This window comes from Pteropus vampyrus, unplaced genomic scaffold (assembly GCF_000151845.1).
Source record: "Pteropus vampyrus isolate Shadow unplaced genomic scaffold, Pvam_2.0 Scaffold8, whole genome shotgun sequence".
Lineage (NCBI taxonomy): Eukaryota > Metazoa > Chordata > Mammalia > Chiroptera > Pteropodidae > Pteropus > Pteropus vampyrus.
This window is the reverse complement of record NW_011888789.1, coordinates 12,590,048-12,603,822: the sequence shown is the minus strand read 5'-3', so window position 1 is coordinate 12,603,822 and position 13,775 is coordinate 12,590,048. Positions and strand designations below refer to the sequence as shown.

The following is a 13,775-nucleotide window of genomic DNA, read 5'->3' as shown; positions in this document are numbered from 1 at the left end:
TAAAATATGACCCTGATGAAGAAATCTGGATAGTAAAATTATAGCTATTCTTTATTTTGTTCTTGGTGGCTTTATATTTTCCAAAATCTCTATAATAAATACAAACTTCTTTTATAATCAGGAAAAAACAACCACTTACTTTGTATAATGAAATTTTTAAATTTTACTTTGTAAATATAAAACATGTTAATTACCTTTCCAGCATCACATTTTGTGCCTTCATTCACCATCCCAGGATCTGGAACATCTGATCCTAGCTGAAAATCCACACCCCAACATTTGGTGCCTCCACTGGGAGTCTGAATAATAGCAGGCACAATTCCAAATACTGGCATGTCTTGTACATTCTCACACTGGAGCTTTCCACACAAAGCATTCCTATAAAGAAAGAAAAATAATGCAAAACACAAAATGCATCCAGTGTATATACCAAAGAAAAATTATATATTTATATATAGACAGAGTTTACTACTATTTAGCTGAAATGAATCTAAACAGAGAAAGTGTATGAGAACAAACCATCAAGTGAAACACTGATGGGGAACTGGACATTCATATGGTACAACATCATCACTCCACATATTACCTGAGATTTGCAATGGAAAAAACATAACTTTACAATAGCAAGATCTGGTCATTACTACTTAGTAACACCGATAATGAGATAATCCAGAATTATGAGTCTCCTTGATATAATGTTTCTTCCTCGAAATGTTCAACCTGACTCTAATTAAACTTTAGATTTAAGCTCCGATTTATAGAAAATTTAGGAGGTAGAGACACAAGTTAAGCAACACAGAAGAAACTATCAAACAGATCCAGAACATGGGCCATTCTAAAAGACCACTGGCCCAGTCATTTCCTCAAGTCTCTATCATTGAAAAGAAAAAAATTAAGTGAAGAATATTTTAAATTAAAAATTATTTAAGTGACATGACAAGCACAATGTATAATCCTTTATTGAGTACTGATGTGGGGAAAAAAAAGTTATGAAAGGCAATTTGAGGACAATTAGAAAAATTTTAATACTGACCAGGTACTACATGACATTTGGAAACCGTTAATTTTGTACTGTCAATGACCTTTTATGTTAGAGATGAATACTGAAAAATTTAGGAGTAAAGTGTCCTGAGGTCTGTAATTTATAATGGTTCAGCAAAGTCTAGATGAAGTAAATGTGATAAAATACTAACAATGTATTAATCTAGGATATTCGAGTGTTCATCATACTATTCTTTCTACTCCTCTGTATGTTTGAAATTTTTCATTTAAGAAGTTTAAAAAGATAACACTATCTATATACTGAAAGAGAGGATAGCTCTTTCAATGAAACAGAAAAACACAACGTGCACAATGATGTGTGCAGTATGCACAACAGGGGGGTGGAAATGGGGTAGGAAACAAAATATTTTTGCATAAAGAGCCTCTTTATGCAAAACATTTTTGCATAAAGAAAGACAAGAAGTTAAAAGAAACATGTACTAGGGGAAGAGAGTGGGAACAGAGAAAAGGAGTATATAAGTAGAAGCTATTTATATCTTTTCTATACCCCTTCAAACATTTTTTGAACAACCTACAACAAAAATAAATAATTACTTACAAATTATTTAAAACAAAAATTAAATATCTATTATTTTAAAAATTGTAAAGTACTTTTAAGATAATACTCTGGCATTGGTGAGGGGGCAGTGGAAGCATAAACCAGTTAAATATTTTGAAGGTCATTTAGGAAGTATCTCTCAAGAGCCTTAAAACTATCCTCCACATTCTTTAACTAAGAAAAATCTAGGGCAATAATCAAAGAAACAGACAAATACCTACACTGTATTTATCACAGCTTTACTTAATATAGCAAATTAAAGAAAAAAACATAAATTTCTAATATAAGGAAATGGTTAAAAGAATTTGGGTACATCTTATAAATGCTCTTAATATAGTGGAAAGTAAATACATCAATTTGTAAAACAATATAAATCGTACCACGCAATTTTGTTTATATGTGTGCATTTGGGTGTCTCAGTACACATAAGTGTTGGTATATATTTATATACATATATATAAATATAATGCTCATATATGTTTATGAATGTATATACACATGAGAAATACACACACACACACAAAAGTATCTCCAGATGGTTCACTTTCTTTACACTTTTCTAGGTTTTATATTTTCTATGCTGAGGATGATTGTAAAGACAGTAATGATAATGATGATGAAGATGATGAGTCCTACAATGAACTCTTCTTAATACTAACATCCATCAATCAACTCATTCAGTCTTCAAAACAACACTTGGAAATAGGTACCATTATTATCCCCATTTTACAGAAGAGAAAAACGAGGTATGCAACTGAAGCAACTTGTCCAAAGTCTCAGAGACCTTAAGTGACTGAGGCAGGATTCAAACTCAAAGTAGTCTAACTTCTAATGTGTATTCCTAATGACTATATTATATTATCTTTACTATATAGTCTTATAAAAAACTACAAAATGTTTTTCAAACCAGCTACCCAGTAATTTATGTTTTATAAGTATAGTTTCTATATTTTCATCAAGATTTTCATAAAAATATGGAAACAGAACCAGGCTAAAGACAAAGATAAGGAATGTCTAACAAACTCTCTCCAAGTCTGCATTAATCCACTTATCCCAAGGTTTTAGCTCAGTTCAATCAGTTACACTAATTTTCTACCCAATAGCTATATGATCTGTTCTTTCATTCATTCATCAAATAGTTAATAGGCACTTACTAGGTGCCAGTCATTATGCTAAGTGCTCATATCCTCTTTTGAAATACTTCCTTGTTTTTTTTAACCTCCCTCAATCTACTCTGTCTTATACAGACTCAAGAAATGTATTAAGAGCATCTATAAGAGGGACATCTAAAGAAGTCTTCCTTACAGAAGTCATACTTGAACTGAGATCTGGAGAGGAGAAGAGAGCATGCTAGGCAGAAGAAACAGCATATGCTGAGGCCCTGTGGCAGACAGCCACAGGTAGGCCAGTACAGCTGACACATTTCACAGCAAGTAATGGCTCGGTAGAAAAATAATCTACAAATAAACACATTAAAGGAGTATCCAGAAACACACAAAAAATACTAGAAGGACATTCTACATGAAAGCCAAGGAAAGAGGTTTCTTCAAGGAGAAAATGGTCAACTTGGTTGAATGCTACTGAAAGGTCAAGTAGCATGAGGACCTAAAAATGCCAGATGGATTTAACAACATGAGGGTCACTACTGTTATTTCTTCTTAGTTAGAACTATTTCACTACTGTTGCTTAGCTTAACTGGCAGAGTAAGAGGTGGAGTGGGAAGAAGAGATGCACAGCATTACAGAACTCTTCCAATTATGCAAGATGACAGATGTGTCCATGTATAGTGTACAGAAACCAAAAAAGGGAAGAAATACACTGAAATTAGTGAATATATATAATTGAGATTATGGATGACTTTTTTCTCATTTATGGCTTTTAATATTATTAATTTTTTGTCTAAGCAAATGTTATAGAAAAAAAGGTTTTAATTTGTTATTTTTAAATTACACAAAGCTAGAAGAAAATAATGAAGTCCAGAATTAATTCTTTACCTTTATGGATTTAGCAACATAATCTTTTAATGAAAGGAAGGAAGAGGAGGAAAAGTGTTTATTTGGGATTCTCACTATAGAACACATATAAACAAAGTAAGATTCTCAAAACCATTAGATTTTAGACAGGTAAAGTCAAAAGGGATGACTTATTTTACCATTCTATTCAGAGTTTCTCTGAAGCTTTGTGTTGCAAAATTGTAAGTTTGAAAAGTTACATATTCAAGGGGGAGAAAGTCAGTAGTCACAGGGAGTTATATAAAAGATAACAGAAATGACTGGTATTACAATCTTTCATTTTCCTTTATAACCTGATCGGCACTTACCCAGTGGCACACTTCTTGTATTCATTGCCAGAAAAACCACAATTGCCAAATCTGTCACCTTTAGAATTCACATCAATGAAACAATCTCTTGGAGCAGCCTTGGCTTCTGTAACATTAAAAATTAAAAAGAGAAAAAGTTACAGCAAGTAAATTCAGAACAAAAAGTATTCCCTATAACAGTCCATATACCTTGAATGAACTGCCTCAACACCGCTGAAAAAGTTTCAGGCCAGATAAAACATTTTTGTTCCATATTAAATACTTAACAACCAACTGTAAAAATAAAGCTTAGATTGTATTTAAAAGTTAGCCTACACTTGAACACTCAGGCCCTAAAAGAAATGTCATTAAACAAAATGAAACTATAAATAGATTAAAACCCATATACAGTATGGTAGCACAGTCATTTTTACTGCTCTCAAACAGATATCTACTGCATCTCTGGTCAGATCAGCTATTTTATTTGTTTTTTTTTTTTTTTAATTTATCATATATGGATGCTTAATTAGGTATTCTTACTAATTAGATTGACAAAATGGCCATGACAGCTGATAAAGTATCAATCCATCCTGGCTTTCTTCTATTTTATATATGTATCGCTTACTGTTCAATTTTTCTACTTAATTACACATCCGTAAAAATATTTTATTTGGAAATATTTTTAAGCCAAAATGCCTGTGCTTTGTATTTAACACAGGAAATTCATTTGCTTATCTTACACATCTGATACCATGTTGCTTCATTTAAAAGAAAATGGTAAGAGGAGCTGGAGCAAAAAGGAGACAAAGATCAAGTCATATGAAAAATGAATGCAGAATACTTACAGGAATAAATGTCACAAGGCAATATCCCTAGCAAAACTCTTCTACAGAATGAAAATTGCTATAAAAATTCTCCAAAGAAAAAAATAACTGTGGTTCCTTTAGTCCTAGACTTTTTGCAGGCCTCTATGAAGTTAATATCTTTGCTAAATAACAGTATTTACTTCATTAAAATGTCTATCTGTAATTACTTTTTTAGTCTGGAATAACCTGACTATTCTACAGAATATATCAGGAGATTGACAGATCTCTAGCACTCTATCCCACAGCCTAACATAACTATGTCCCATTTAATTCCTGATAGTCTTTCTCCTCCTGCCTATCTTATCTACCATAAGGTAAGGAGTAGAACAGTCTGGTCAAAATTCTGGTCAAAATCAATAACTCTAGCTTTGAAGAAATAAATCCAGCATTTTTGTCAAAAAAAAAAAAATGAGTGTAATGAGTTTGGCTGAATGCTCCTGATAACACTAGACAGGATGGGGGGAAAAGGATAAACTCGGGTATTCAAATCCCCAGCTCGATCACTGCATAAATAACCTGAAAGCTATGTGTGACCCGAACAGACTCTTATCTCCTGTAATGACAGGGTTGAGATTGCTAAAAATCGAACTCAAGATCTCATTCTCTAAATGGCTGAATTACAATCCAAGATGAGCTCCCAGCCTCATGGGGTGTTTATTGTTAAGGTGAAGACATTGATTGTGAAAGAATGAGATCCTGAAAGTTGAATGGGGATGTATAGGAAGACCCTGACATTGAGCTCCTAAATTCTAATGAATCTTCTTTGTCAGGGGAAGCAGGGCCTCTGTCCCCATCCAAGAAGATTAAGCCTGCATTGCCTGAGGAAATTATAGTGGCACCCCTAAGGAAACTGCCATGCAAGACAATGCTAAGTGGCCTTAGGACTCACCTCTGCTACCCCTCTTTGCTTATAGATCTATGACTAGACTCAAGTCTCAAAAGGCCCCTAAAGGTGATATTATAGTAAATGTGACCCATGAGAAGATGTGCTACATACCAGTAAAACTAACTGGATTTTCAAATTTATACACACAGAAGATCTGGAGAACACGTGGGAGAATGGTTATTAAAGGTATGGCATAATGGTAGAATAAACATAAAGTGAATCATGTCAAATTTATTGATACAGGCAGATATTCTGTATTTAATGTTGTAACAAGCGGACTGGGACAGGGCTGTAACAGAGTGTGTGGTTGGTTTGCTGAAACATAGGCCAAAGGGCAGTCCACAGTGAGTAAGCTGGAAACGCTGCGTCTGTCACGGTTTCATATAGAAAAGAGATCCATGAACTTACAGAGATTGTGATGCTAGAGTGGGTTTGCCGTTTAAGACCTACTCATTCACTCTGGGAGGGTCCTAAAGACACATTTTTCACCATGATGAGAAATACATTTGTGAGGAAGCCCCAGCATACCTAAATAGCTCTGTGATCACTATTCTCTGTAGGGCACTTTACATTGAGAACTAAGGTCACTAATTTAGTAAACTTAAATGCAATGAGTATAACTGGATCCCCAGTGGCAGGGGCCCAGTGTAAAGGCACTCAGTTGCAAAGGCAAGGTGGACACATTCACCATAATGGAGAGCAAAGTCAAGTCTAACTTGCACAGGCCTATGGTTAGTAGATCATGGTGTTCCTAGAAGTGAAAAGATAGGAAGCCTAGTAGTAAATTCTTACTACATCTATATAAGCAGAAAAGTCTAGGTCCAGTAAACAAAAGTCTAACCAAATCAAAAAACTGAGTCTTGACCCTTCAATCAATTCCCAGACTTGAGCCATATTACAGATCCAGAACCCCTCGAATGAAGGAAAGGACCCTAATACACTGGCCTTTTACGAGGGAATTATGCATTGTGGTAAAGGAAATAATCAGACATTTTAGGGACCACTGGACACTGGCTCTGAATTGACATTGATTCCAGGAGACCAAAAGTCACTGTAGTCTACCAGGCAGATTAGGGACTTATGCAAGTAGGTGAGGGATGGAGTTTTACCTCAGGTCAGTCTCACAGTAGGCCCAGTGGTTCCCCAAACACAACCTGTGGTTATTTCTCCAGTTCTAGGATGGATAATTAGAACAGACGTAATAGCAACTGGTAGACTCCACACATTGGTACCTTGACCTATAGAGTAAGGGCCATTTTAATGGAAAAGGCCAAGTGAAAGCCACTGGAACTGCTTTTACAGGGAAAAATAGTAAATCATAGGTAATACCATAATCCTGGAAAGACTGCAGAGATTATTACCACTATCAAGGACATAAAAGATTCCAATTCAACTCGCCTATTTGGCCTATGCAAAAGACCAATGGATCTTGGAGAATGACAGTGGATTATCATAAGTTTAACCAGTGGTAACTATAATTGCAGCTGCTCTGGCAAATTTGGTTTCATTATTTGAGTGAATTAACATATCTCCTGGTACTTGCTACATAGCTATTGAACTGGCAAATGCTTTTTTCTCCATTTTGGTCAATAAGGACTACTGGAAGCAGTTTGTTTTCAACTAGAAGGCCAACAATACACCTTTGTTGTCCTCTCTCAGGGGTATAGCAACTTCCCAGCCCTGTATCATAATTCAGTCTGCAGGGATCTTAATCACCTTCCTCTCTACAAGATATCACAAGATATCTCTTTATGGGTAAAACACATGAAGATATTTGTATCCCATGTGAATGCTCACTACAAGGTGACCTCAACAGGGGAGGATTTTAATGATGAAGTGGATAGGATAATTACTCTATCCATTCTGTGGATACCAGTCAACTCCTTCCCCAGTCATTCCTGTCATCACTCAATGGGGTCATGAGCAAAGGGGCATTGTGACAGAGATAGAAGTTATGCATGTACTCAGTAATATGGACTTCCACTCACCAAAGGTAACTTGGCTATGGCCACTGCTGAATGCCCAATCTGCCAGCAGCAGAGACCAACACTGAGGCTCCAATATGATACCATTCCTCTGGGTAATTAGCCTGATGATAGGTTTATTAGATTGGACCCTTTCCATCATGGAAGGAGCAGTTTTGTTTTTCCTGGAATAGATACTTAACTGTGGACAAGAACTGCCTTCCCTGCATGCAATGCTTCTGCCAAAATTACCATCCATAGATTGACAAAATGTCTTATCCACTATCATGGTATTGCACACAGATTTGCTTTTTTATCAAAGAACTCACTTCACAGCAAATTAAGTGTGGCAACAGAGCTATGCTCATGGAATTCACTGGTCTTACCACATTCCCTACCATCCTGATGTGGCTAGTTTAATGGAATGGTGGCACAGCCTTTTGAAGACAGTTACAGTGCCAGTTAGGTAGCAAGAGGTTGCAGGAAGGGACAAGGTTTTCCAGAAGGCTGTGTATGCTCTGAATCAGCATCCAATATATGGTGCCATTTCTACCATAGCCAAGATTTGTAAGTCTAGGAATCAAGGAGTAGGAGTAGCATTGCATACTATTTCTCCTAGTGACCCACTAGCAAAAGTTTTGCTTCCTGTTCCTATGACCTTATGCTCTGCTGACCTAGAGGTCTTAGTTCCAAAGGGAGGAATACTTCTAATAGGAGACACAACAGTGATTCCACCAATCTGGATGCTATGACTGCTACCCAGCCACTTTAGACTCCTCAAGCCTTTAAATGAACAAAGAAGGCAGTTACTATGCTGGCTGAGGTGACTGAGCTTGACTACTAAGGGGAAACTGGACCACAATTCCACAATAGAGAAAGAGTACACCAAATATAGAATATCCCTTAGGGTGTTTTTAGTGTTACCATGCCCTGTGATTAAGGTCACAAACTACAAAACCCAATTCAGACAGAGTTTGCATCATTTGCCACCTTCATGTGCGCTCAGGGAATCTAACCTCTGGTCTCTTAAATTACAGCAAATTAGGAGTAACCTAAGCCCTTAGGAAATTAGCTTTCCCTCCTTGACAACTTTGGACATGAACCTTGGTTGGTGTCAACCCAGAGAATATCATGAGTTCGGCTAGCAGCTTGCAGAGCCTTGAGGAATAAAGGTTTAGGTCACCCCACCAGGTAAAGGACCATGACCAGTTGGGATATTTGCTGATGGTCAAGCGTATACAGACTGGATAATGAAGAAAGTTGTTAAAAATACCAGCTATGACTACATGACCAGTAACAGAAATGAGGACTTTAATTGTCATAAATATTCTTTTTGTTATAATAGATTTGTGAATATATATATAATATCCTTGTTTTCTTTCTTCTTATTCCCTTATCATGTAACATAGATGTACTGACTTTATATGATATTCTAAGTATTATTCATTTTACATTCTAGTGTTTAAGTTATAGGTTATCAAAGAAAAGAGTAAACATCACTCAAGGACTTTTTACCTCTTCCTCTAAGGAAGAGTTTAGTGCATTTCTGGTTGTACACAGGATAGTTTTATTATGTTAAGTGGAATTATGATCTTGCTATTTTTTTCTTTTGGAGATTATGTATGGTGTAATGAGATGCATATCAGTGTCAAGTTGACAAGAGGTGGACTTGTTACCATTAATTTTATGTGTCTGCTTGACTGGTCCACAGAGTACCCAGATACTTGATTAAATATTATTCTGAGTTATTCTATAATAATGTTTTTGGATGAGATTAATATTTAAATTGGTAAAGCAGATCACCCTTCTTAATGTGTGTGAGCTTCATCCAATCAATTGAAAGCCTACATAGAACAAAAAAGCTGACTGTCTCTAAATAAGAAGAGATTCTTCTGGAGGGCCTTCAGAATTGAACTGAATCATCCAGTCCTCCTGGGTCTCAGGCTACCAGCCTTTGAACTAGAACTACATCATTGACTCAACTGACTATACAGCTTACTGACTTACCCTGCAGATCTGGGATCTACCAGTCCCCATAATTTTATGAGCCAGTTCCTTATAATAAATCGTGTGTGTGTGTGTGTGTGTGTGTGTATATGTATTTTTTCCTCCTATTGGTCTGCTTCTCTGAATACAGAGGAAAACCAATCAAGACTAAAGAGAATTAGAAGCCTCCTAGTCAGACTTCTTCAAACAGGTTGAAATTAGCAGAAAACTGATGGCTCTTATCACCTCAAGGTAAGACCAGGCCACTGGTGAACAATTTGTAGTTCAATTAGTGGTAAGAACATAAAAAAACTAATCAAACCCAGAGAGAGATAGGGAGAGAATCTGAATTATTAATTATTAATAAAGAAAAACAAAAGGCAGGAGAGCAATTGTAACTCACTACATAGATGAGGTATGAATAGCATTAGTATAGCTATTATACAGTACCCATTTCCACTATGTGTATATTTTTTTCCATACCACCAAACAATTCTCTGACACCAGATGGGTGTCTGACGATTCTACTCAATTCTTACACTATTTTCCTGGAGACAATGTCAGATCATACAGGTTAAGAGGCTCAGTCACACCACAAGACTGCCTTCCCCATCGCTCCCCCACTTCAGGTGCCAAGTGCAATTCCGGTTGTCACCTTCTGACCAATAGGCTCTGGATTGAAGGTTCCTACAATCCCTTCTCTGGATTAATTTGCTAGAGTGGCTCACAGAACTCAGATAATTATTTTACTGACTAGATTACTGGTTTATTATAAAACGATATAATTCAGGAATGGCCCGATGGAAGAGATGCATAGGGCAATGTACAGGGAAAGGGCACAGGGCTTCCATGCTGTCTCCAAGTGCGATACTCTCCCTGCATATCCACATGTTCACCAAGAGCTCTCCAAAACCTATCTTTTAGGGTTTTTATGGAGGCTTCAGGATATAGATTAAATTGTTGGCCATTCGTGATTAGCTCAATATCCAGCCCCTCTTCCCTTCCTATGTGATTCCAACCCTCGAATCACATAGTCCCCTGGCCAACCAGCCCCCATCCTTAGGTTAAGCAGGTGCTTTCCAAAAGTCCTCTCACTGAAATAACAAAGATACTTTTATGGTGCTCATCACTTAGGGAATTCCAAGAGTTTTGGCAGCTCCCTGCAAAAAAGTGCACAAAGACCAAATATGTATTTCTCATTATAAATCAAAATATCACAACAGTCATCACTGCTGTAACTAAAATTACAATTAATCCATATTAAAAGGATGGAGATTGGAAAATGAGCATGAGTGTGATGAGAGTTGACAGGGGTTGAGAAAAGAAATTAAATTCTCATCCTCATAGTGAGAAATTAATAGTTAGTGCCTGGTACTGAAAATATCAAAAAATAGCATTGCCAAGAGATTATCTAAAGACCTGGAGCAAGTAAAAAAAAAAAAAATCAGCTAGAAAAGGTAAAAGTGGTAGCCTCAAGAGATGGGGATATTAAGTGAAAGTACACTTTATTTTTGCATAAAATCTTGTAAATAATTTGGATCTTTAATCTATGTCTAAATATAACTTTGATAAAAATGAAAACTTTAAAAAGAGACAAAAAATTATAAAACATCCTAAATATCAGTAAGAGAACAGATTCCAATTATATAATGGAATACTCTATGATCTAAATATATCAATACAGGTGGATCTCAAAAACATTTTGTGTAAACAATGAAAATATCACATTCCTATGTACATCTCCATACTATTAATATGAATTTATTAAAACTGAAATATGATAGTGTATATGTATATATTGATATATACACATAAATTATTTGCACAGAAAATATATATATATACACACACACATATATTGTTTATATACGCAAAAAAGAGGTGATACAGAGAAGAGAGTAAAAACAAAAATCACCAACTGAATTTGGACACATCAAATTCATATCATGATTGCCTATAAGAAGAAAGAAGATATGATAGGAAAGAGGAAACAAGAACACTTCAATTTTAGCAATAATATTCTATTTCTATTTTTAACAAAAACCAAGTAAAAATAAAGTAAAAGCAATTAATTATACATAAAATATCTTACTTGAGCCAAAGATGACTTGACACTGAGCATCATAATATTGGCACATGCCATTGTAACAATAGGCTTTGTTATTCTGGCAAGGATATCCATTCTGAATAAAAACATCTGGCTGACAGAACTGAGAAGTGCCATTGCAATATTCTGGAACATCACATTCATTAGTTTTTCCTCGGCATAAAGTACCTCCTGGAAGAAACTAGGGTAATAAGATTCAAATGAAACAGGAATATCAGGACAATTCCCACAAATTAACCATATTTGAAACCACAATATTTATATCTATAAAAGTTGTCCCCCCAAAAATATTAAATAACCCAAGAGAAAATTGAACAGAGGCCAATAGGCAATTCCTAAGTCATAAAATATAAAAAACAAAATAACATAACCTCATTGACAAGCAAAAGACATGCAAATTAAACAAAAATTAAAAAGCATTTTAAACCTATCACGCTAACCAGGACTATAACACTTGCTAGCAAGCAATGTTAACATGAAGAAACAAGCATATGATTATACTGGTGGGTATAGACTGGCATATTTGTACAAAGTATACAAAATGTGTGTCAAAAATTTTAATGTGCATACTCTGCCCCAACAATTCTACTTATAAACAAAAATTGGAAGCAATCTAAATGTCCATCATTAGATGAGAAGGTAAGGAAATTACAGTATAGCCATAAAGGAGTACTAACTATTCAACTATGTTGAACTATATGAATTGAAGAAAGTCCATAGTATCTTACTGAAAAAAACAAATAAGAAAAATATATGTATCTATTTAGCCACTTATACACACATACACTCACATTTTTATAGGAAAAGCAACTAAATTAATAACATATTATCAACAATGGCTACCTGAGGAGGGTTAAAATGATAGTGTCTTTCATTGTCTGCTTTCTATACTCTGGTATTGTTGAATTTTTAATAAAAAACATAAATTATTCTTAAATCAGAAAAAAATGTTTCTACTTAGGAAAAAACATCTCCTTAGACCATTTGTCGTAAAAGAATGTAATACAAAATTGCAAACAAGTGGCATAAAATTTTTCATATAACCACGTAATAAAAATAGTACTTTTATAGGTCAGAGTTAACCAATTTTGATATATAAATTTTTTCCTTTTTCAATTTTTTCCAAATAGGAAGGAATTTCTTACCCAACAGTCTTTACAACAGTCGCCATATGCACATTCGGCAGATGATTTAAGCTTACAAGTACTTCCTTCACAACAAGGGTCCGATTCACATTCCTGTGAAGACAAAATAACTGTCAATAAAGAAATGATTTATTGTCGTCCATATTTACATTAATAAAATTCTTATTTTAGACCTAAAATCTATTTCTTTCTAACCTGGCTATAGCAGTAAATCTCTAGAAACAGTCACTATCCTTCTAGATTTGTCAGTGACTCTTTAACTACAACTATTTAGGTCTCAACATATACCAAAGGACTGAAATCATAGAGTATGTGTCTTAGATTGTTTGTAATACCAGAAAAAGATACCACAAACTGGTGGCTTAAATGAAAGAAATTTATTATGTCACAGTGCTGGTGGCTAGAAGTCTAAGATCAAAGTTCTAGCCAATTCAGTTTCTGGTGAAATCTCTTCCCGGCTTGCAGACAACTGCCTTCTTGCTATGTTCCCATATAGCCTTTCCTCAGTGTGTGTATTCAGAGACAGCAAGTGAACTCTCAAGTGTCTCTTCTTATAAGGACACCAATCTTACCAGATCAGGGCCCTACTCCTATGACCTCATTTAGCCTTAATTACTTCCCTAGAGTCCCCATCTGCAACTACAGCCGCACTGGGTACAGTGTTAGGGCTTCAACATATGAATTTGAGGGGGATACATTCAACCTATAACAACATATTTAATGGTTACAGGAAATTAAGCATCCATGAATGTATTTCTCTTGATGTTCAGGGTCTGATTTCTCTGTTGAGTGGGTCTTTCCCCTATGTGGACATGATTTTAATCTTGCTTGGTTTTTCTCAACCCACTTTCAGCCAACATGGCTCCAAAACCTCGCACTCACAGAGACACCTACTCTCTTATGTTCCAATTTATATCTTCAG

General features: G+C 35.4%; 1 protein-coding gene across 2 annotated transcripts in view; it reads right to left on the bottom strand.

The window, feature by feature from the left end:
* Positions 1-13,775, bottom strand: part of ADAM9 (ADAM metallopeptidase domain 9) — a 109,784-nt gene that overhangs the window by 42,336 nt on the left and 53,673 nt on the right. For both annotated transcript variants that reach the window (XM_011372618.2, XM_023519658.1), the window contains exons 13-16: positions 12,854-12,946; positions 11,694-11,889; positions 3,921-4,026; positions 195-378 (exon numbers count right to left, since the gene is read on the bottom strand). In XM_011372618.2, the coding sequence (XP_011370920.1) occupies positions 195-378; positions 3,921-4,026; positions 11,694-11,889; positions 12,854-12,946 (579 nt within the window). The remainder of the gene's footprint in view (positions 1-194; positions 379-3,920; positions 4,027-11,693; positions 11,890-12,853; positions 12,947-13,775) is intronic.